This window comes from Pempheris klunzingeri, chromosome 17, assembly GCF_042242105.1.
Source record: "Pempheris klunzingeri isolate RE-2024b chromosome 17, fPemKlu1.hap1, whole genome shotgun sequence".
NCBI lineage: Eukaryota > Metazoa > Chordata > Actinopteri > Acropomatiformes > Pempheridae > Pempheris > Pempheris klunzingeri.
The window spans coordinates 15,427,727-15,453,487 of NC_092028.1; the positions used below are offsets into that span (position 1 = coordinate 15,427,727).

Here is a 25,761-nt window from a genome sequence, read left to right on the forward strand (position 1 = left end):
CACGGTCTTTTCTCAGAGTTTGAGCGCCTCTAGACACACATATTTATGTTGAAAAGACATCTAACAGTACATTTTGCATACTATGTGACCTTTAACCTTACCAACAGGAAAATGCAGTCATCTCCATCACACCGGACAGCAGCGTTTGTTTCCACATTATGTATGAACCAGCCATTAAGCAGCACGAATACCTGAACGTCTGCAGAGCTGAATGGCGGCCAGTTCATTAGTGAGAGAGGACGGGTAATAAGTGGCAGGTGTAAGGTATTTATGCCATATCATTTGGAAAACATGGAGGGTGCCGTTCTCAGCTGTGCTTGCTTTCACCACAGTGATTCGTACACAGATGTGAGGCATATGATTCATACATGGACACACACGTATCCCACACTGTATGTACACACTCAACCTACCACAAACTTCACTCTTTCTAAGGTGTGCTGTCAAATGAGCACCACTGAGGTGGCAACTGAGAGCTGACAGATGAGATTAACCGTGACACTGACAGCAATTTGAAGACAGAGCACCTTTGAGGCATTTTATGAGGTGAGGTGACAAAGTTTGTCTGCAAATAAATTGCTGTCTGTCTCCATTTCTACGCTGGTACTGTCAAAACAGCACCCACAGCAGTGGCACCAGTTTCTTGCTCCCTGAGACCTGAGGTGGTATTCGGAAGCACATTCATTCTAAAAAAATACAGTGATTTTAGGAAGTACAAGCATCTTCTATGAAGCATAAAGCAGGATAATTCTCTGTTTTCCCCATTGGAATTGATTATGAAATTGACTCCAAAGTTAAAAAGTTTTCTTAAAGGTGGTTATGAGGATTACTGTGGGTAGGAGCAGTAGCACAATTATTCATAATCAGAAAAATGAACCATGGACAACAGACAGAAAACAACAAGAACGCAACATCAAGTTGGATTTCCCTTCATCACTTTCAAATGTGGACAATCCACAAATTGAAGATGAGGAGATTTTTACCAAGCCATCGCTCACAAATGCTTTTCTTCTGTTGTCACATCTGCACTCATCCTCACCAATCACACACATGCAACCTATCAGAGCGGAGATTGACGCTTCGATGTCAAGACTGTTTCCATGGATACACTGAGATCCAATCCATTTCTCAGTTTTCCCTAATGCTGGTGTGAAACCCAAACATTTAGGGAGTGGTGCTGCCTCAGGACCAGCATTACCAAGAAAAAAAAATGCACCCAGCCCTCTAAAACGAAGCACCCATAATGTGTGTTTTTATCCAGGTAATTTCAGACTTCACATTTCCCAATCTAGTGGGTCAGACAGCCATCTAGGTGCCATGTACATTTCATTTAGAGGAGAAGATTGTCTCTTGCATAATGTATAATGAAATCTGAACTTATTGCCAGTGGAGAGATATTGCTGTGAGAGCTGTGGTCTTATTTCATCTTGGGGCTCAGCTTGCATTTCTCCTCACAGATTAAACGACAACCGCTTAATATCACAGCTATTAGGGTGTGATGTCGAGGGGGGGGAGAATAGTGCATGTGTGTGTATGTACGTGCATATGTGTTTGTCTCCTGTGCACGTGTGTGTCCTTGTGGTTGTGTGTTCAAATTGGATTTTTTTTTTTTTTACAGACGAGATACGACGTGAGATGTTTTTGCTTTGTCACAGTGGCTGTAGTGCATTTTAGGGCTGCCGATCATCCCCTGCTCACAGCCAAGCTGCCGCCTCCATGTCACTATGGAGACACTGGTTGCTATACATCAGCCAATCAGTGCAGACTAGATGTTAGAAAGTTGTCAGTTTAACGATTCTCTGTGTTGTTTGTTTGTGGTGTATGCTCAGGAAGTTAATGTGTCACTGGATGACTCAATTTAGGTCTCTCTGCCTTTTTTTTCTCCATTGACGGGTTCCCATCCATGTTATACTCTTGTAATTTGATGATGAATGGCAGAAATGCAGAAAGGACTTGAACAAAAAAATTCAACACAATGTTCTCATTATTGTGTTTCTACCGCCAGTTGAACGGTTTTGTCGACGAAGGGATCTTTCAGAAAAAGTGCAGCATGCCACATTCTGTTGAATAAATAACGACATGGCACAGTTAGTGCCGTTAAAATTTACCTGATGGTTGGATGAAAATATATTGTCTTTCTATCTCTGGCTCTGTCCTATTTTCAGATCCTCTCTCACCACCTCAAAAGAGAGTTGAATTTTTGCATACCTTGAAAATTACTTCAGTTTACCTCACTAGTGCGCTGCCTGTTCGGGGTGAGGCCATTCAAAGTGTCCACTTGTTTGTTTGTATTGCTGGTTGTCGCCTTTTCGGAGCATGTGTCCGTTTGGGGCTGGCTAATTTCTTGGCCTGCAGAAATGTTACTTTCAGCATTCTTGAGATTAATTTCCACCATCATTGTTCTTATCTCTACCATTGCATATTTTGTTCTTTCAGTTTGTTTTTATTTTAAGGGTCTGAGTTGATTCACCTCATCTCCCAAACTATTTTTAACCATGCAAAGCACTTTTGAAAAGTGCTATATGAATAAAGTAAAACAAAAAATGTTTTGTTATTATTGTTAAATCATCCAACATTACACCCACTGAGTGGGAAGAAAATCTGATGAATGGTTCTTGAAATATGCACACACACCTGAGGTAGAGGCCGCCATCTTGGTGGTATTTGCAGTTGCCATATTAAAGAGGTGAAGATCCACTTAATGCTGCCATATTCGAGAGGTCAAGAAACATTGAATTTTTTTTTCAATTATATCTGTAACATTTTATAACACTTGACATTGAACTTCCTAAGGTTTCTCGCCATAATACAACAAAGCGTGTAGTAGATCTGATTAATAGGTGTTGAGAACACACACTCATACATTCTAGAGATAGATTCTTCCCTTTGTAGTTAGATGTTTAACTCAAACACTCAATTTTTCACTAAGAATCTGTGGGTCAACTTTGTCCAACCCTACATACTATTGTGTGCAGAAGCAGATTGCTTTTAGAATGTAAAGTAAAAGCACACATTTCATGCACTGTGGTTTCATTTAGAGCTTTAGATAATACGCTTAAACTGGAGGTTGTGCGAACAACTTGTGCGAATGTTTGGCTGTTCTTGCTGGATGTGTTGTAGTGATGTTTCTGTCACTCCAGATCTCAGCAGGTAAATTAGTAAATTAACTTAGTAAATTGTTATTGTATTAAAATGAACGGCTGATCACAAATACAAAAATAATAGCCACAAAGACAGATTTTTTTTACTTTAAACAGGAGATTAAGAGGGTAATGTTTACTTTTTCGAGAACAGAAACAATTAAATAAAATGGCAGAACAGCAGGAGGAAGCTGAAAGGAAAATGAAAAGGATCCAGGAAGACCTGGGGAAGAGAAAGGGGATGAAAAGGGAGAAAGAGGAAGAGTTCAAACAAGTAAGGGTGTGAGGGAGAGAGAGATGGGAAAGGTGAGTTAATGATCCTTCAGATGAAGGCTAATGAGTTCATCCAAGGGCCTCTAAGGTGCTGTCTAGACCGTGATGAAAGTTAGACACACACACTCACATGTACACACACACACACACACACACACACACACACACACACACACACATGCCTCTCCTCACCCCTCCTCTTCCTCCTCACCTGTGGAGTGGGAATAAAGACTCACCATGAATTGATGAGTTCCTTCCTCCAGCCTTACTGATGTTAACAGCTTGTGCCTAGCTGTTCAGGCTCAGGCACAGACGACTACTGCTTCTTATTAACAGAATTCACATTTAGGGGTTAAAGCACAGATGTGATAAGAACTCCTTTGCCCTTGGTGATATTAATTCACTGATGACAAAATAAATATGTCTTTAACCCTGTATTGTATGCTGTGTGTCAATTCTTTCGTCTTCCTTCTCTATCTTTGCTCTTTAAAGCGGCAGTTGGTAACTTTTATTAAAATATATTTTTGTCATGTTTGCTAAAGCTGTCACTGTATCCTGACAGTAGTACATGAGACAGGCAATCTATGAAAAAATCAGCTTCCTCTGTCTCCTCCTAGTGCTCCTAATGTCATTTGCAAGAATCCTGTGTGCCTGAATGAAAACAACCAATCAGAGCAGGAGCAGCCTCGTACGTCAGTCGTCACTTGTGCACATGCTGCACAGAACCCTCTCCTCCACATGTACTCTCACTCACTCAGTCCCAATATCCTCAGTGCAGTTTCAGGAGGAGTTTTGCAAACACTATGTCTGTGAAGCATTTACCAGAAATTTAAAAAGCACATTATTTCTAGCTATGCTAATGCTGTGATGTGTTGAGTCTCGACAAGCAGCTTCACGGCTGAAGTGTATTTCTCTACACTGTTCAACAAGTAATTCTGCCCCTCTACTTCTTTATACTCACACATAGAGCTGATCAATAATAGTGTGTCTGCTTGTGTGTGTGTGTGTGTGTCGTCTCCTTCACTCTCTGTTTAGATGCAACTGACAAATATGTAGAATAAATCGGGACTACATCTGGCGTATGCATGACAGCCTCCCTTGTGGGTGGAGGCAGAACTGAGGCATGATGGAGAGGGAGGGGGAAGGACCTGAAATTGTACTCTTTAAAATTCTGAGGCAAAGCGCAACAACCTTCTGCTTTAGATGTGAGCGGAACACCATGTCAACCTCAATTGCTTTTCATTTCAGCTGAATCTCATTTGCCTTGTCTTGTTTAATTTAGTTTTACTTTGTTATTGATTTAAAAAGAAACCTTGAGATTCTAACTTTTTATTGTCCTATAATTTTTCAAATGATTTTCAATTTTATTTCATTTTCTTTTTGAATAATGCACACTATTGATCTACCCTCTGCTTTCCAAATTACATCTGAAACCACACTTGCATGTAAGGAGTTGAAGTGGCAGACAGGCAGTGATGGTGGTGGTGGGATGCACTGCAGTCATCACCACATTGTAAACGGTTTGTTGTCTCTGACAACCAGCTTCACTCCGCTGCATCAGCCCCAAATGCAGCGGATTAATAATGTAGGGTTTGTCCTCTGAAGCACACCAGTGATTGGGGGAAAATCTGGCTGTCATGTCATCTGTGCACACACACGTACTTACTGTACATCCTTAGAGATGTGAAGAAGTTAACACATGTGCACAAACACACTGCCCAGACACAGGCGAGTGTGACTGTCACTGTCTATGACATGTGTCTGTTTCTTCATGAGTGCGCTCATCATTTGACTAAATGCAGCCAGTGGAAATAATGGGCAGAATAATGACACAGAAGGGTCTTTTTATCGTGTCTCCATGCATCACCCTTCAAATGACTAAGATGAATTAACGTCCGTACCAATAATAAGGCACAAAAGAACAGAAAATAACTCACCTCTCCCAGAGTAGGACGCACCATGACTATTGAATTTGATTTTGTGATGAGCGTGGATGATTGTTGGAAAAAGAGTGAGGTTAGTGAGCTGCACAGCACTGGCTACACTGCTGGATGGACGAACCGGAGTGGAGCTCAGCCTAGAAGAAACTTACTTGTGCAGAATGTTGCTATGTGGCAGCTGTTTCTGAATATTTTTTTAATGATATCTGCTGATACCTGCAGATGTCGTGATTATCGCCTTTCATGGTTAGAGAATTAAGACTGTAGAATAATCAAATGCACTAAATAGAGCGACTGTGTAGACAGGACACCTTGAAGAGGCAGGCAGACAGATAGAATTAAATACACATACAATAAGGAGCTGGGTACATACAGTACTTGTAGCTGTGACGCACAAACTTGATGCAAATTAAGAGAAAGTAAAAATAAAACTGGTGCCAAAACAGGATTGATGATAGGTGGGTGGACAGCTAAGCAGGATATGATAGAATAGTGAGCAAGCATTAATCCCATTCACATTTTCTTTGCTGGATATCATCCAACTAACAACTTTTGTCAACCCTGAAACAGCTATGCATGTTATGGAGAAAATGCCCTTTAGCCATGGCTGCCATGGGCCAGTTGTGGAACCAGAGGAAGCTGTGGGAGGGCTGATGTACATGAGCGGAGCATGTCAAGCTCAATCTGTAAAGAAGCATTAAGAGACTGGCAGTCTCAGCACCGCTAACGCACACTTCCGATCAGCTGAAGGCACAGAGAAACCACGGTGTTGTGTTTGACCCTGTGGATGAACATCTGTGTGTGTGGGGAAGCATCTCACCTACACTCTCTCTGCATTGGCACACAAACATGCAAATGACTCTCTGTATTTTATCTGAAAAATAGGCACAGGCATTTTAATCATCCTCTTGAGGGAAATATGCACCATTGTGCCCTTTTCTCCACAAAACACAACAGTGTGATCATACAACCTCCTTCTTTCTCTCTTTATCATTCTGTCTTTCTTTCTCCTTACCTCATGGTCACCATGGTGACTACGTACTAGAAAACAAGTATATACTGTATAATGACAAAAATTAGAATTAAGATTGAGAAAACTTTGGCCGTACTTATGTGCTTTCCTCCCACGTTGCCTATGAGTGAGTCACAGGCCCGCATGATGGAGATGAGAGCTTTTACCGAACAAGTGAGGAAAATGGTTTTTCTGCAAGCGTCATTGAAATGTACAATTAGCACACAGCATGAAACTGCAAACCTGAATGGGCCGCATGATTGTGATATGCTTGTTTTCTTTTTTTCTTTTGGCCGTATTTTATTCTTACCTCTGGCACAACAGTCAAGAGAACAAATGAAGCCGCTGAGCACCAAAACAAAATGAAACATGACTAAAGATGAAGGAGCTCACATGGAAATATTCAAGTGAAATGTTCCCATTGATGAGACCTCAAGTACAGATTTCACTCGCCTTTGACCTAAGTTTGTACCCTTGTTGTTTAAATGCAAGCCTTGCATCTCTTTGTGCACTTCTTCTTAAATCCAACATACAAATTCTGTCTTATTCTCCTGAGTTTTGTCATGGAAATGTTATGTTCTTACTCACTTTGTATTTTTTCTCTTCGTAGACATCGTCCACTGTAACAGATGTTGGACATTAACAGCATGCTCCAAATTCAAAGACGCCCACAGAATGAGACAGAATAATTTTTTCTCTAACGATGTAATTCATTTTAAATTCCTGTTTATTTAGTCACAGTTTGTATCATCAGAAAGTTTATAAGCCATCTAATATTAAGCTCCACTTGGTCTAAGACATTACTTCTCATTGCTGAAATTTTTTCAGAAGTAAAACTGAAGTAAATAAAAAAAAAACAGGTACAACAACAAAACTTAAAATAGAAAAAGTTAGACAATTAGACATTACTGTCACATATATTGCTTTTAGCCAAAAGCTCCTGACAGACACTTTCTCAAAAAAGGTTGTCATTTCCATGATTACCCATTGCTGGTCTGAGTACGATTCATTTCTTCACTTCCCGTCTCTGCTCTTCTCTTACATAATAGAAAAAACATTATGGCAGTGCTCAAAATCTATTATTCCACAAGAGCCCGGACTGAATAACACCTCCATGCTCATCATTCTTAACAATTGTTTCCTGTGTGTGCGTTGTGTATCTGTGTGTTTTGCACAATTATTGCCTGACCTTTTCTTCCACCTCTCCTCCCTATTGATTGTGAAAACAGACTTGGATTAATAATTCACAAAAAAAAAAACAGTGGGAGTTTTGACTAATCTTGTTGCCCATGGCAGCAAGAGTAGTCCATAACATGTGTCTGAATATGTGTGTGTGTACGCGCATTTGCTTGTGTTTGTGTGGTATAGTGAGCATTAGAAATGTATATTTTACACAAACCCTGTGAACTCTAATGCTACTGATATCATGACATCCATTCTCTACATGTCTGTTTGTCCAGTCCTCCTTTTGAATACTGTGAGAGGAAGTGCACAGTAATATGGGTCAGAGTGAGTAGCGTCTTTGCTACCTGCCTAGATATGTTGATCCACTTCCTGTGATCACTAGTCATTAAAGGAATAGTTTGGGAAATGTGCTTGCTATATTGTGTTAGATGAGAAAATTGATAGCACTCTCATGTCTGTTTGGTAAATATGTAGCTAGTTAGCTTAGCATGAAGACTGGAAACAGCTAGTTTAGCTCTGGCCGGTGGTAACAAAATCTGCTACATACCTGATCAAACACATCAAACTATCCTTTTCTTATGTACCACAGGCTGTCATTGTTCTCAGCTGTTCAGCCCTGTTTACCAGCACTGTACCTGGTTGGTATTTACTGAAATAACAGCATAATTTACTTCTCCATATATTTCTCCAATATAATCTAAACAACTTCATCTGATTACATTAATGGATATAAGGTCACACTCAGCTGCACTGAGCTGTTAGTCAAATCACTATTGATTATGAGATAATCTGACCAAATAAGCATCAGTGCAGGTAAACAACACCATTTTATAATGCTGTGTGATCGGCTACAAACAGCACCTCAAACCGCCTCCCTGACAATGTCTGACAATTTTTATATTTTTCCAAAACCAACAATCAGACAATTGTACCCACTTTACACAGAAATTGCCCGTGTGTGTGGAGGCAAGAAAGTATGCAGCACAATAGTAGAGAGATGCGACAAAGGTTCCCTGTTGAATTTGATCCCTCAGCCATGGAGGCACCCCAGTGTGGGGAATTTTAACTTTTTTCCTCAAGCTCTCTTTTAGATCGTTTAAACAATATTTCCATCACATTTCTTGTGTACAAGCAAAGCCTTTGGGTAGAGACTGTCCAAAAGTGTGCACCATTATCCCCGGTTGTGTGATTCATCTCGTCTTGTGCCTCTATGAAGGCAGGCTTTTCATTCCTGCCTTCAAGCGTGGCCATTATAAACAGTCTTGCCTTTAGACATGTTTAGACATCACTTTGCACAAACAAGTTTGTTTCGAGCATACCCACAGGCAGCAGAAATATCCTCTTATTTTCTTATCTTTGCTTCCACACAGTGCCAGACAGTCTAAGCATGCTTACATCATATTTTCTCAACAGCTCAGTTTTTCTCATTCACACTAAAACATGAGGCTGGTACTCTCATTTGCTAGGTGTGAAGAAAACAGGGTTGGTATGGATGCATGGCCAAAATGGAAAGAAAAGGAGGAGTTCAGCTGGCTTAGTGTGGACATACAGTACAGGCCAAAAGTTTGGACCCACCTTCTCATTCAATGCGTTTTCTTTATTTTCATGACTATTTACATTGTAGATTCTCACTGAAGGCATCAAAACTATGAATGAACACATGACCCCAAACACACCTCCAGGCTGTGTAAGGGCTATTTGACCAAGAAGGAGAGTGATGGAGTGCTGCCCCAGATGACCTGGCCTCCACAGTCACCGGACCTGAACCCAATCGAGATGGTTTGGGGTGAGCTGGACCGCAGACTGAAGGCAAAAGGGCCAACAAGCGCTAAGCATCTCTGGGAACTCCTTCAAGACTGTTGGAAAACCATTTCAGGTGACTACCTCTTGAAGCTCATCAAGAGTGAGCAAAGCAGTAATCAGAGCAAAGGGTGGCTACTTTGAAGAAACTAGAATATAAGACATGTTTTCAGTTATTTCACACTTTTTTGTTAAGTACATAATTCCACGTGTGTTCATTCATAGTTTTGATGCCTTCAGTGAGAATCTACAATGTAAATAGTCATGAAAATAAAGAAAACGCATTGAATGGGAAGGTGTGTCCAAACTTTTGGCCTGTACTGTACAATCGTCTGAAATTGCCTGTTAGTGATTTTAAATTACAGATACAAAAGATCAGAAGACACAATAATTCAGATGATGAGTTTACAAAGTGAACATCTCACTGTGCAACAAGTGTGAAACATCTTCTTCACATCAACTCCTACAGTTCCTTATATGCCAAATGTTCCTGCAAATTATGTGACCTTGTGATCAAAACATTTACCTGATGTGATAACTCGCAGTAATGGCGGTCTTTGTGTTCAGTTAAGAGCTCGTATCACATTCACTTCACCTTTGACCAGACTGGAGAGGATTATCAATGAAATGTGCTGCTGCAAGATTTGAAATAAAAACCTGCATATATATGAACCCTAAAGCCATACAGTCCAAGCTCACTGACATATTTTATATCAAACGAAGAAACACTTCATTGTCTCCTTTTCTTCACCCTCTCCAGAACATTCATTTGCAGAAATACAACCCCTACTGTCCTTGCAAAAACCATGCCACTTGTCCTCCTCTTTTCTTTCCAGTGTCTAAGTAATATACGTATGTGGTTCAGTCAAGCACTCTCAACCCAGAGGACATTTCATCTCCACATTCATGCTCTGTCAGCTCCTCTGCCTCCGGGCCAGAATGCAGTGTGCAGCATATAGTATGCACAGATGAAGCACTGGTAGCGCCTTGCACTCCTGCACTGGTTTGGATTGCCTTATTACAGGTCTATCTCCTCTCAGCAGTCAGTACCGATCCAAGTCATTAGGCAGCAGAGTGCCTGCTTGAGAGAGCACTGGAGCAGAAAGATAGAGGGGGTGGGGGGGGAGAAGGAGAGAAAAAACTGATAAAAAGAAGGTGGAGATGAACCAATGGCTTACTGTCACTTTGTGCAAAATAAAGCATTACGACAAGGAGAAAAGGGGGGGGGAAGAGGAGAAGATTGAAGCGGACTCAGAAGAGGGAAAACAAACAGGGTGATTAATGAAGGAAACACACAGGAGCAAGGGGGAGCACAATCTGCTGCCAGGCAATGGCCAAGAGACAAAGATGATGATAAAGATGAAGAAAAAGACCAGAAAGCAAAGGTGTGTGACTTAGACAGAAAAGGACAAAAAATTTTAAAAAAATCTGGTTGAAGGGAAAGAATCAGGGATGCGAAGTGAAGAGGGTGCAGTGTGGGCAGCAGAGAGAGAGTCCGTATCACTGTCTCCCTGAGGTGAGGAGCTTAGTTCGAGAGAGGAGATCAGCTGTCTTGGAAAACACTCTCTGTACCTTTAGACTGGATTCAGTGAGACCTGACCAAAAGTATATAAGAGGCTAAATTAGGGTCTGTCCCAGCACCAGCACAGACAAGTAAACATTTGACTACTCGCAAGTACTGCAAGCGTGGTGTGTACCCGCCAAAAATGGCAGCATTCAGAGCAATTTTAGCTGTACATTTTAGTTTGCGTTTCAATTTGTTTAACTATTTCACTTTGTCTACAAAGTGACTTTGAGTTCAGTCCCTGTGCTCTCTCTTTAATTTTGTCTTTTTTCACTGCTGGCAGAGCTTCACAGCTCTTTGGAGGATCATGTCGGTCAGTCTCCATTCTGCGTCCCTCTGTTGCTGCCACCACGCTGGCTCTATACCGTTCCCATCGTTTCAGTTTCATCCAGTGTTCTCTTTCTTCCCAGTCCAGCATACTTGCAAGAAATGTAACCCTGTGATTTTAAAACTTTTTGTCAGCTCATACACTCTCCAAGGGACTCGGCTGAATGGAAAATGCTTGTACTGTACTGCTGTGTGTGGAGAATAGTAACAGCTTTGACAGCACTCAGTCAGAGGTCAGGAAAGGGACTGACAGTGTTACATTCATAGCAGCGACTCAAAGGGCCGGATGACTCCTGCAAACGTCAGCTTTCACCACCATCACCAAAGTGATACAAAGGTTAGACACACCAGTGGCATTTGTGAGGATACACTTAGCTGCGGTCACATGTGCAGAAGCATTTCTGATAAGACTTTAATTCACAGCAAAATGTTTTCTTCCTTTTTTCTTCCTCTTCTCCCTCTTTTCCAGTAGCATTCAGCACTAATTTCACTGCACATGTTAGAAATAGCACTCAAGATAAGTAGGCGACAAATAGGAGTCAAACCAAAGCAACATCGCATAACTGGCATCAACATGCATAGAATAGTTAATGAAAATAAAGTACAACTTTATATTCCATGCATTATAAACACAGAATACAATTTGAATTTTGAACCTTTTTCATAGTGTGCAAACCTCAGAGATCATTACGTATATCGTTATTGAATATGTAACTGTTGATAACTAATTCAGTATCATCTGACACTATACATAGTAGTAGTGAGGTTTAAAATTGTGCAGTTCAGTACAGTAAGTGTGAGGGTGTTGTACACGTGGGCTCCATGATTGTATTTTCTCCACTTTTCTGCACCAATTACACATGAAAGCAAATTCAGAAGAATATTCTTTACCTTTTCCTCAACAAAAACATTTACAAGTCCAACGGCATGAGGCTTAACGTGATGTAAATTGAAGTTTATTCCTAATGGATCATTTTTGTGTCTAATTTTTGGTCTGTTTATACATTTGACTTTTGAATTTCCAGTAAAGAGTTTTTTTTTATTTCTGTCTATCTATAAGTGAACACATAAAAAACATAACATCCACAGTCTCTCCACAGTAATGGAGGCAGAGGGGCATACCAACGCAGAATATTGATTTGTATTGTGCACAAGGAGTCATACCAACAACAAACAGCATCACTGACCTTTTTATTTTAGTTCTTCTGAAAAAAAAGACAATCATGAACGCATAATCAGAGCATTTACAAATCTAAAATAAAATACAAATCAGGTGTAATACTAAACTCTGGGTGAGTCTTTTTATCACGAAAATGTGGACATTTTCTGTATTTTCTGTTGGTTTATTGTATAGATTGTATTAAACATTTCTTAATTTTCAGCTGTTTATCTAAATTACAGGTCAACAGCTGGTTTCCTGTCCAGCTGAACATGATGGCAGGATTCATGTGATCATTGTGGATTATATAAAATATTCAATAAAATGAAAAAGAAAACATACAGGTATTGTTTTGATTTTCTGAAATACAAACCTGTACAATGTCCAAGTAAGAAAAATGGAAATGTTCCCCTCCTGCCGACCTCACATTAAATCAATCATTTCTCCTTGTGTTCCCATGTGAAACAGTGTAATTTATGGAACTTTAATTTCACTGCACCAGCCGAATGACATCGGGGCCAGAGTGACTCACTGAAAAATAACATTTTAGACGTTTGACTTTTCACTAACAATGTACAACCCTTGTGTAAAATCTACACAGGAAAAAGAGTTAAATAAAAATTACTGCTGTCAGCTAAAACGTGATTTGTGTGTGTGTGTTTTTTTTACTGTACGAGTATTGAAAAGGTCATCTATGATTTGAAGATAAAAATCATTAAAAAGCCACTTAAAAGAAAGTCTGTACACTTTGAATGAGGATTTCATCTGACAGCAACAATCTAGTTGTCTACAGAACATAAAAATCTTTAATCTTTAAGGTACCATTTTACAATCATAGGAAATACTTAATGAAACAGTAATTTGTGTCATACTTACCCTAAATACTTTAACTTTAGACATATATGGCCCCCAAAAAGTAACATAATTTAATACAGCATTGCAAAAAAAATAAATATAAGTGCCACGAACATCTATATTTTTCTCTATGGATGTTTATAATGTATTTTATGTGAAAGGATGCTTCATGACTCACAGTTATGTAGCAAAACTTCAATTGACCATTTGCGAAGCCACGTCCCTTCTTAGTTATGATACTTAGTTTTGATGGCCACTTACAATTATAACAATTATTACAATTGCAAAATTTAGCAGATTTATCTTGAAATTCTCAGTAGTTTTCCCGACAATGATCCAGTCTATGATTCCAGACCAATGCAGGGTTTGGAAATGACACTGACAAAACCTTAGCTCATTTTAGCATCTGTACTTAGCGAGCTAATTAAGCTAATGTTAGCATCTTGATCTGACTTTTTAATGTTTAAAGCTGATTCATTTTAAAGGGGAACTCCGTGAAGGTCTCTTTAATATGCAGTTAGTGGCTACATTCATATTGTGCTAAACTAGAATGAGGCAATAAAAGGCAAAAACATGATCGTGATCATCTGCCAATGATCAATGTAGAAGACATGGAAATAAAGGAAAGCTATTGTTCTTGTATTGCAGTGGACAACTCGACTTATTATAGCCTAAGTACATACTGAAAAATGGAAGATCAGACAGTTGTTTCACTCTAGCATGACTCTGTTTAGCTTAGCTTACATACTGGGACAAGCAAGATGTTAGATTTATGTTTTAACATTAAAAGTTAAAAGGCGTTTAAGATGAGAACTAACCAATGTGTTTGGAGGGCGTCACACTATCTCTGGTATCACATTTGGAGTGTAAAGTTAAGTATATGTTGGGTTTAAGAGGCAAAAAACAAAACCACAATGGAAACCCTTTATTTGCAGGGTGCTGCTGCAGTTATTACAGCCCCATTCACGCTGCTTCAGCATGTGGAGAAATCTTTAACTTCACAGACTTGTAGTAGTTACTAAGCCATGACTGAAGAATGGCTGTTCTGGGTGTGGTTTTAGGGAACAGTCAACAGTCATATTTTCTTAACTTTCTGTGTATATTTGTGATGTTTTAACATTTTTTTAAATGGACACTAAAAGCAGAGTACTTGCTAACGTGTAAAGCATAACCCCGAGGCTCAGCAAAGTCTCTGGACAATATTATGGATCGGAGCTCTGGACTTAAGTCATCAGGGGTCGTGAACATTGACCTGAAATAAATGACTGAAGGAAGTATCAGGCAAGTGGTGTCTCTTTAGTCAATCAATGGCAAAGATTGATTGTAGAATGTCCTTGGAGAAAAGAAGGCTGCAGTGACAGTAGCCCATTATAACAATTCACTACTTCACTTTAAAGAAAGCATTACAGAATAATGACTCACCATTTTTAATCTGGTCTGGTGTGGTCCAGTTTTTTTTCCCCTTTCTTTTTAAACTTGCCTGGAGCTTAAATATTCCTATCTAATTTGATTCATTAAGTCTTAAGGTTTTATCATGTCCCGTCTGTTGTCACATTGCATTTTTTCTAGTCCAGTCCAGTATAAAAGAGCACTTGAAAATCATTTTACTTTCATTAGAGTGACAGATATGTTGGGATTAACTGCAGCCCAGATGTTGTCACACATAAACAACCATATACAATTGTACATGATGGCATATTTTGCACTGTAAGGTGTCAAACCCTGTAAATGTCGCCCTTTAAGACTCTAGTCAAGTCTTAAAAACAAAATTCCTGTTTTCACAACAATTCCTGTTTCCAACTGCTTTGCCATGTGAAGATAACGTGAGCTTCATTGTTTTTGCTGTGGCTGGTAATGAATCACAAATCCCTACAAGTTGATTTTAGTATTTTACTAACATGAATTGAAATCAATGGACACGGAAAGTAGGAAATAAGGTTAAAAGGAAGGCTTTGGAAAATAGCTTTCAGTAATGATAAATAAGCGGGATAGAACATGTAGTGAAAAGACTAAAAGAAGGAAAACCAGTTGTGTTTTTTGACATTTTATCCAGGCTTTTAGATGTGCCTGTTGCGCCACCTGTGGCTAATCTAAGGTGTCAGGCTCAGCGTCCATACAGGTCTCCCAGGGGTTACGAGGCATGTGGGGCATGGAGATGAGGAGCAGGGTGACTCCACTGAGGATGAGGAGGGTGAAGGAGGCACAGGCGCAGGTAAAGGACCAGGAGTAGTAGTATTCAATCCAGATGGTCTCATCACTGTCGATCATACGCTTGACAGACTGGCGCATGACCTCGACAGAAATGATGATACAAAGACCTTTGTGCCAAAACAGAGAGAACAGGTTTACTTGTATTATAACTTGAATTATTGCATAGCAATCTAATGCTGGTCCAGTTCCACATTTACACGGCACCATTGTCAGTTTTATTTTAACTTTGAGTCTGTAACAGTAAATGCATGCGATACTAGATTGGATTTCACACCCATCAAAGTTAATTTAACACTTTTAGAAAAGTCGCCACAGAGCTACATCAACTCTTGCCACCTAAAAAAAAAAAATAGTCCGTGAAAAATCAGCTTTGTCAACTATGTTAAATTAGCTGCATATGTAGCATTCATCACCAGAAGAAAAGGTGGGCTTGATAATGACACTGACACTTTCGTTTCAAGTTGAGCTGTAACGCAGAGAGAGGAGTACCACAAAAAGCTTTATCTGTGATTCACATTATCCGCCATGTCTGACCTGCAAAGGCGAAGAACATCCCAGCAGGCCGGAGCAGGTAGTCTCGCCCCTTCCCGAAAGAGAAGATGACACAGAGGGTGCCCAGGATCATGAAGAACAGACTGAAGATGGCGATGGCCGCCGCTGAGATGTTGTACTCTGAGGAGAGATGAGAGGTAAAGAAAAGAGGAAAGAAATGAGAGAGAAAGTGAAAGAAGACAGGAAAAACAAAGAGGGAGAGAGAAGACGCAGAGAGGAGGAAAGTGAGGAGGCAAGAGTGAGTGAGAAGTTGATGGCAGGAGGAGATACGGAAAAGTGGTAGCGATTAAAAATTGAGTGAGTGGGAAGAAACAGACAGGGAGGTTGCAGTATCGTTTACATAATAATTGTTTCAATATTGCACTCAGGCGCGTTATGACACAGATAATTAGCCTTTAAATTAGCCTCACTTTAAAAACAACAGTCATTTATCCAAACTGGCAATAATGCCATTTGCATGACAGATAAGATGCTGCAGGCTTTTAACAAGATGATTAGAACATCTTTCTCTCTTCCCGTCCGCCTCCCCAACTGTATGTTTGTTAGATAAAGATAATCTAGCCTGTCCTTCTCTCCAGCACTCCAGCTGTGATAGAAATGATCCTTGGAGCATCCTATTCCTTTTCAGCACCCTGACTGTGGAGTAACACCAGGTGTAAAATAACCTCACGCTCAGTCGCTCCAGTGTTGCCGTGCATTTCACAAGTGCATGTGTTTGCTCGGCCCTTCACTTGTGTCCTGTGTGTCCAAATCTGATCACTCTTCATTGTACTTTTCATTAAAGCTGTGCCCCTCTATTACTGTTATGCTTGCACTAAATGTGAATGTACAACCCTGCGTCATGTATAAAAAAACACTGAATAACTTTCTAATATTAATTCACCCAGATGTAACCGTGTACTGCACACCTACTGCAATTTATCTAAAACTTGATCTGTAATTGCTTGCTTTTATGAGTATCTGGCTGTGTATTCCATCATGCTTGGCTGTGTGTTGCCAGCATAGGAACAGAGGAGCTTTTTCCTGGAAATGCGTTTGCTTTGAAAATAGCAATCTTGCGATAGCAGGGAAGATGAGAAGATGAAAATCAGAGGATATTGGAACAGATTTCTCTCTTCTATCTGATATGAGGGACTCTGCGCATGTAACTGAGTTTTTTTTTTTTAAAACGTTTCCTCGTTATATTGAAAAACAAAAAGAGAGCCAGGGGGCATTAAGATTTCTTTTCAAAATGTATTTGCTATTGCAGCGTAGTTGAGTAAAAAAGAATGTGTAGGAGATAGTGTTGGTGTATTGTAGCGGTCTTAAATGCGGCATGCAGGCATTTTTTCATATATCATAATACGGGTGTATGATATCTAAACATATATCACTTCTCATCACAGACAGTTGGGTCTAGAAAATATTGGATCTGTTGTAACGTAGTCTGGATGGCAGCGAGGAGGCACCCACCTTTCTGGGTCTTTACTTCAAAAACTTCAGCTTCTTCCCCCGAGGTAAAATGTTTGAAGTAGGAACAGTTTTTTGCTGCAGAGTAAGACAGGGAGAGAGAGTGAGAGAGAGAGGGGTGAGAAAGAGGGAGATGAAACACGAGGGGGAGAGAGCAGGTGGCTCAGGTTGTATCTGTAGACGTGTGTGTCTGCACTACCAATCGATGTAAAATCTCTCAATGGATCCTATGAGAAAGCGAACAAACACACATAGACTCATTAATTAAGACACAACTAATCATGTATGTTATTATTGTTGAATTTAACGTGGAATTCTTGTTGAAAATAATTTCTTTACATATTTGCAGGGCCTTGAATTAATTAGCTTTATACTTATTATACTTTGTAAAAGTTTAAAAGTTTAGATTTTTATAAATCCAATGTCTTGTATACCTACAAACTGCACATCTAACAAAAACAAATTTCAACAATTGGAAAAAGTTGCTTCATGAAACCATTTATCAAGGAAATGATTCTGAATTTGTGTCAAATAGTAACAAGAATAATTTTTACCTTTTAAATGCCATACTATACATCAATTCAGTAAATAAAGCAGCTTACATTTTACCTCACAGTTTACACTCTTGTTGTTTTGATATTACAATCCCGTTATATCCCGGCATATAAACAGATAATCACCTCTATAATGACATCATGGTCACCATCATTTCGCTTTCTACTAATTATGCCATAAAATGAAGTACTGAGCATGCGTCATGTGTTATCCAACCATAAAGTTTAAAAAACACTCTCATTTCTACATTGGTAAAGAATCAGCATGCACAACTGTTTGATCACATGTACCTTCAACACCGCCCCAAATCACAGTGTTCTGTTACTCTCTGCCATGTCTTAAAATCAAATCCTTCACTGTCCCCCATGATGACTGTGATTACTTCTCAGAAATCAGTTCACCCCAATTTCTACACAGGAATGATACATTTCTGCACTTGACGTGTTCAAACTCTAGTCCTTTGACCGCAATCTTCAATACAGGCCCGCATAGAAAAACGGTTCCTGGGTGCCGTCATTGCCCACACATCCATCTATCTATTTGCTGTCTTTAAGGGCAGCTGTGCAGAGAGGGAGGGGTGGAGAGGACATAAAGGCCAAGTGAGTGTCCCCTCTTCACCACCCTTTCTCGCTGAGATTAAACCCATAAAGCAGACAGGTGCTTTCTCTGTCCACCCAGAGATGGACAACGTTTGTGTGTTGATGTGTGTTGATGTGTGTGCACACATACTATGTGTGCACATGTGTGCACCAGGCAGTAGAGGAGCTGTTTGTTACCCAGGATGAGAAAGAATCACTAAAGAGGTAACCTAGCAACAGGCTGCTTCAGGTCCTGGCTGGTCCTATCTATTTATCCATGTAAAGAGTGTATGCATGTGCATGTATGTGCCTGTTCAAGTGTGTGATGTGTAGCAATATGCAAACATGAATGTGTGCGTGTGAGTGTGTGTGTGTGTGTGTGTGTGTGTGAGAGAGAGAGAGAGGGGGAGAGGCAGGGTTTACCTCTGGGACTTACTTAATCAGAGCTAATCTGTATTTGGGTGAAGCTGTAAGATTCACTCCAGTCTCTATAAAGATTATTATCTGCCCACCACACAAAGACAAGACTGAGACACCTTTGATTTACACAACAGAGCCTTCAAAAGACTGAGCCTCTGGTTACCGGCTTGATCCTGCTGAATTAAGAAGGATAATGTACAGAGCAGTGAAAGAACATGACCATTCAATAAACTGCACTTTCTTTGGCTTTAGCTTGGCTTTAGTATTTCTGGCCACCTGATTAATAATAAGTGTTTCTGATCTCTTTTGAGGCCTCCATCAACTCTTGATGGAAATGAAAATAAGCTGCTACTTACTCCACTTTGTTCAGTGGGTTTTTAGAGTGTTTCAGCTCAAAGATGACGCCTGATGCAACAGAAAACGACACTATGAGTACAGTAAAGTAACCGTAAAGTTACAGACCAAACAGCTAAGCGATGAGCTGAAACTCACTATAAAGCTCCATTAAGCCAAGCTTAAGCCTAAACTGCAGATTCAGGTGATTATTATATGTAGATTCATCGCTGCAAGTAATGCCTCTGACATTTTAACAGTTAACTGCCATGTGGAGCTTGTCTAGCTGACTTCTCTCTGGGTTTGGATTGGCTCATGAATGAGCCTTGTCTACTCAGAGTAACCAACGAGTTTGACAAACGTTGCTGGAGTGGAAACAAATCTGGTTTGCATCGTAACTTTAGTTGGTGAACATTCATTGGAGAGGAGAACATCTGGGTGCTTATAACTGACCTTGCAATCTGGCTAATGGGGAGATTTAGTTCCGGGGGGAGAGTGATTGCAACGAGGTATCGCCTGTCATTTTAGTTTTGCCTCTTTTCATTAAACTCTTCTGCCAGCTCCTCGCTTTGATATGCAGTTTCTCCTTTACCCTTTCCTTCCACTTTATACTCCCCTTTCTACCTGTCGTCATACCTTATTCTCTTCCATCTCAACTTTTAATTTCATCCTTCTTTCAGTTTAGTATTCTTGCGGTTTTTCCTTTTCCTTTTATAGTTTGTGTCTATGCTCACATCCATCCTCCCACCATTTCCTCATTTTAACTGAATTATTATGGTATTTCCAGGTTTGTGTCTATAATAACAGCTACTCTGACAAATTTGCATTTTCTTCTGTATCTTTTGCAGGAGTGTTTTTGAGGTGATGAATGTGGGGGCTGTTCTTTTTCTAGCCACGCAGAATGACCGACTAATTCTGGGTCAATGTGAATAGGATGGGTGGCGGTGGTGGTATTTGAATGACTATTCCACCAGGAGCTCTGATAACTGGGACATAGCAGCACACGAGAGTCCTCACAGCCCCTGTGAGCCTGGATGTGCATGTATGTGTGCGTTTGTGTGTGTGGCCTGACCTTTCTCATGAAATTCGAAACCTGCAAGTTTGACTGTCATCATCGATCGTGTGACACCATCATAGTCAGACTACATCCTAGCATCTCATCCTTTAAGTGATGGCACTGAGTATCTCTGCATATGTATTTCCATTTGTGTATTTCAAATTTACATGATGGAGGATGATTCATTCAAATTTTTGAACCTTATACTTGTTTTCTGAATGCCAAATCAGCTCCACACCCCCACAGTTTGCACCCTGCACCCAAAACAGGAACCTAGCAGACTAGAGAAAAAAATGACTGGGCATCTAGAAAGTGAAAGTGGTGTCTCAAGGTGACATTGGTGCTTTTGAGGGTATGAATTGGGGGCACCAGCCGGGGAGGACTATTTATGTGAAGATGTAAGTGCTCGGGTGGTAATATCTTTCTATTGTAGGACTAGGAAACATGATGCTTGACCACTTGGTAGCTCTAAAACATCTCTAATAATAAACACTTCTCCCCGGCTTCTTTGTGCACATATATGTAGGAATAAACACATGGACACAAAAGCACCACTTACGCTCTTTATTTCCCTGCAGAGCGGCATGATGTGAACCATAAAGGGTTTGTTTGATTTTTACAGCACTCAAGCTGTCATGCATCATTTGTGGGAAGCTAATTTCAAAAGTCATTTGGGTTCATTGCTTTGCTGCCGTTATTATGCAACCCCTCCAGAAAAGCGGTGTAATTTTGTCTATATGAAAAAGTGTTAACTCCCCCTCTGTTTGGGAAAATGCCAATTGGACTAAATAACAGGTCCAATCACTGCTGCTTGCTTGGGTACACCGTTCATCAAGGATGCAATCTGTTGCAGAAGACTCTCGATCAACTCAGGAGTTTTATTACACAATGTGCTAAACACTCGACCTACAACTTACATGTAATTGAGATGAAACTAAAGTAATGCTGGCCTAGTGCTGTTAGCAAGCCTGCCACTCCATTAGGCTCCAAACTCAGTGGCTTGTTATTTTTGTGGATCAAAATCTGTATCAGCATTCCCTTTGACTCCTCACAAGCTTATGCACCCTCCAAAATATCAATAAGAGAAGATGTTGAGTGCATTCTTCGCTTCTGACTTGTTGTTAGTAGAGCCAAAATGATCTAAATATTTGATGAGAACGTTTAATGATGTTATAGATTAATTGATGGAGTATTAAATCAATACAATTAGTCAAAATTACTTTATAATGCTGATCTTGTCATGAGGTGTTCATGTTGTTGCCCAAGGTTGACTGGCTTGATAATTATTCATGTGAAACACTATGTGTGCAATCCAGCCAAGCCTTCAAAACTCAGCCATGCTGTCATTCCTAACAGCACTCTATCAAGGATAAAGTAAATGGCTGAAACCACAGAGTGGTTGTATTTCTCTGCTCCTCCCTGCTGTCAAACTACAGCAACCTGGCAGATTGATCAACTGGGTGCCAGTAGAGAAAGCACCTGTTGTGAAGAAACCTGTTGCCGGCTTTTCTTGGTCACTGGAGAAGGAAAATCAGCTTCATTTGGAGAGAATAGTCACTGAAACTGACGTCCTGACAGTGTGTCATCTTCATATTGCATGGTGTAAAAGACAACACAGAGGACTAGCACTAGGGACACACCATCACACTCACTCATATATTTCTGAAGCCATTAGGGCCAAAAATGAGAAGAGATGGGCTTGTATAACCAAAACTATTCAGCCTGGCGTGGGAACAAATGGCAGCGCTGCGTCACCACACACCAAATCCCCAGACCTCTTCAAATAATATGAGAGAGTGAATCGTGCTCCGTCATAAGCCAAGTGTGGAAACACCACTGTGGTGGTGGGAATGAAGCCAAGGGGCTCTCTGATAAAACAGCTGATATTTGCTGACGCACGCTCTGACAGGTGGCAGCATTAGACGAGGGTGGAGCCCTGCGCTGAACTCCCTTTGCTGCAGGAAGTAAGACAGGTGATCCACCGACAACTGTGGGCTGTCTGATGGCTTCTCCCTCGTCATTCCTGTTCATTCCAGGTCGTGCTTTGTATCACTGAAGCACTTGGGATTCTGCAGAGATATGACAGTTGTACTGCTGCTGTCGCACTGTGGAGGCTATAGCTGGATCATATTGAGTTTTGAGTCTGTCAGTTACAATATGCCCCTCAGACACCCCAGAGAGATAGACAGAGAGACACATTGACTAAACCACGGGGGGGGAAATGCTCCAACCACTGGTCTTAACAGATAGAAATTTCTATCTCTATTTTAGATCGTGAATATGCTCTGAAGTCCATTTCTATGACAGGCAGCTGTTGCAAATTTTGTCTGTCCGCCTCTCTACCAGCCCTCTCTTTCTGGTTCCTACAACATGTGATGCATAAACAGTACAGTATCACCTCCTCTCACCAAAAGCTCTTCTTCTTTGGACAGGAAAGCAGAAACTGCTTAAAAGCTCATCAGTGCAGACAGCACCTGGACCCATAAAAAAGAAACAACTCTTTGTCTGTCGTTTTGTTTCTTAATGTAGCCCTTGAGGCAGATCGGCTTATTTGATGAATTGCATAGTTACATGATTCTTGCAAGTTTTGGGTTGTATCCACATGGATGAATGCACTTCATGTATGGCGCTTGGGATAAACGCATCAGCTAAATAAATGTAATGTTATGTAATGACACTGTAAAAGTGCTCCCCTTTTCCCGGTGAACAGAGGCAACCCTGCCTCTATCCACCCACACAGACTTCTGTTTTCTTTTCCAATCACCTTCATCCCCCCTGGGTCTCCCAGGTATGCTCTAACTCATGAGCTGGAGCGGGAAGCCACACTTCATTAAGGCTTGTACTGATCCTGAGGTGCCGGAGCTGGAGGCTAAGTCAATGATAGAGTCGGGGTGAAATCTGTCAGTCAGGCTGCACAGCACGCACACACAGCCAGACTGTCCAAATGGAGCTTATAATTGAAGCTACAAGGTTACTTTGGAGGAGTAGACTTTTAAATGCATCACAGTAGGGCTGCAACTAATGATTATTTTGATAGTTGAATCAACTATTAATATTGTGGATAATGATCAACTATTTGGACCAGGCGACCAGTCCAGGTTGGACCCCACCTCTCGCCCAAAGTCAGCTTATCCTTCAGGGCTGCGACCCTGCGGTAGAGACAGTGAATGGAGTCATAGGGGGTCTTGTCAGTTGAATTCTGGACTTTGCAGCCTTTCCCACTCTTTTTTCTTTTATATAGCCTGTAATTAAGTGAGCGTTCAAAGTCCAATTGGTGCATTTTAACATTGTTTATCAGTGGCATTAGAAAGTGCTGCCTGAATTGGCTGCATTCCTTAGAAACTGCTCTCTAGACAGTCTTGTGTCTGGTTTGATTAAAGCCATTTAACCTTAACCTTAATCTGCTGTGACACTGAGCCAGACTGAACAAGAGATGTGGAAGTTAATTGGCATCTGATGATCCGACTTATTAGTGTATAGAGAACCAGACAGTAAGCTGACAAATGATGTAACACTTCCCGTTGTGATCTGAGATGATGCCAAAAATAGGCTTGGACTCGTAGGAGCTTTGGGGGGCTTCACTGTGAGGTAACTTGGCTTCAGCTGTTTAACTGCGCTTGATTGGCAATCTGCTCAGACACTTCCTCTGTGGAAGATTATGATGGACTCATTGAGAAGCCGGACACAAAACTTTGACACATTCAGTCCAAATATGTGCTTGTGTTTGTATTTGTGCACAAGCGCACACATATTCACATGCTAACACATGTGCTAGTGTGTGAATTTGTGTGTGAGAGGAGAGAGAAAAAGAGGGAGGGACAGACACACAGATGGAGACAGAGACATGGGTGGAAGAAAACGCTGACCAAAATTACACTTTCACACAGACACTTAAGCCTCATGTTACAACCCTCTCCTTCCCTTCCTTACCTCCACTGAGCCTGCTGTTACAATACCTTTTAGATGCCAAAACAACAATATTTGAGGGTCCCAGAATTTATGGGAAAGTCAAGTGTTGTTTTGTTTGTTTCTGGTGCATATACAAAGATTATTGACAATTGTGAAGTGATGGCAAAAACACCAGTTCTGCACTGCTGAAACCCTCATACGTTAAAGTCAAGGCTTAATTCTAACTGCGATACAAGTGGGTAGATGAAAACTAGCAGACAGACCTCCATATTTATTCTTAAGTCCATTATTTCTGTAGTTTATGTCTGCTTTGACCTGTATGCTTACACAGATTCATAAAACAGACCTGCAGTATAAACATTTCTTCACACGTTCCAACACACTGTCCAACAACACGTTTTTTTTCCCTAAATCTGGCAGAAGAAAAACTCACTGTGGCATCCACAATTATTTCAAGAAAGGAGGGCTGTCAGTCAGCAACCACACATCAAATTCACTTTGATAACAACGTTTAGTCGTCACATTTTACCTCTAAATCAGAATATGAGAATTGAGAATATATTTAAAAAAGATCAGTCACCAGCATTCAAGGTCAAAAGGCTCCATACCTCCGGGTAAGCTTATGGGGCCGCAACCTTTGCCCTGAGGGTCCTCCTCCACGATGAAGATGCTCTTCTTGCAGAGCCTCCAGAGGCCGAAGTGGGCTGCCTCACAGGTGGCATTGAGCTTCTCCACCCGCGGGCTGAGCACGGCCCAGTGGTCAGTCACCACCGCCGCCAGCATCGACGACATGCCCACCACAATCACCACGGATGTGATCTTGACCTTGGTCGCCTGCTCCTCGAACATGTTGCTCTTCGATGAGTGTGCGGTGGTGTGTGTGCACGCGTGTGTGTGTGTGTGTGTGTGCGTGCGTGTGCCTGTGTTTGCACGTGTGTTGGTGTGTGTAAGTGAAATGCTAGTGTGTACGTGGTTGTGTATAGATTGAGTGTGTGTGATCGTAAAGACTGCGCAAGACAGTCAAGGTTGCCTTTGTCTTGTTTGCCTTAAATTCCTTGACGTCGGATGTTGACTCCAGAGGTTCCCCCGTCTTGTCTACAGCTTCACTACACTTCTGATGTCCTCGCCTCTCTCCTGTCCACAGCTCTTTCTTTCTCTTCCCCTGCCTTATGCCTGGTGGTTGGTAAAAAGGGGCCAGATAACAGTGCCCTAGTTTCTACCTCTCTCCTCTCTTCCTCTCCCTCCCTAGTTGCCTTTGGTGAGCTGAGGCCATTTAACTACGACATAAAGATGTACTGTGAAGTGCTTACGTCTATTACACCTGTTACTTGACCATTCCGATGTTGACAAGAGTCGGGTCAAGATCAGGCGCTTTCATTCAAAGTTTAGACACGGACTATTGATTGTGAGTGTCGATTGTGGGCAAATCTAACTACACAATC

The 25,761-nt window shown here is 40.9% G+C and overlaps 1 protein-coding gene across 1 annotated transcript; it reads right to left on the reverse strand.

The window, feature by feature from the left end:
* Positions 1-15,340: 15,340 nt before the first annotated feature.
* cacng1b (calcium channel, voltage-dependent, gamma subunit 1b) lies at positions 15,341-25,168 on the reverse strand. The gene is made up of 4 exons (XM_070848633.1): positions 24,928-25,168; positions 17,471-17,545; positions 16,001-16,138; positions 15,341-15,573 (listed from the first exon to the last, which is right to left on the reverse strand). The coding sequence occupies exons 1-4, from the start codon at positions 25,166-25,168 to the stop codon at positions 15,341-15,343; spliced, it is 687 nt and encodes a 228-aa protein (XP_070704734.1).
* Between the last annotated feature and the right edge of the window lie 593 nt (positions 25,169-25,761).

What these genes read in the sequence shown, in the direction of transcription:
- cacng1b (XM_070848633.1), bottom strand. Translation starts at nt 25,168, where the DNA reads ATGTTCGAGGAGCAGGCGACCAAGGTCAAGATCACATCCGTGGTGATT. An exon ending in CCCCATAAGCTTACCCGGAG is followed by an intron (nt 17,546 to 24,927) that starts GTATGGAGCCTT and finishes CTTACTCTGCAG; the next exon opens with CAAAAAACTGTTCCTACTTC. An exon ending in TGAAGTAAAGACCCAGAAAG is followed by an intron (nt 16,139 to 17,470) that starts GTGGGTGCCTCC and finishes ATCTCTCCTCAG; the next exon opens with AGTACAACATCTCAGCGGCG.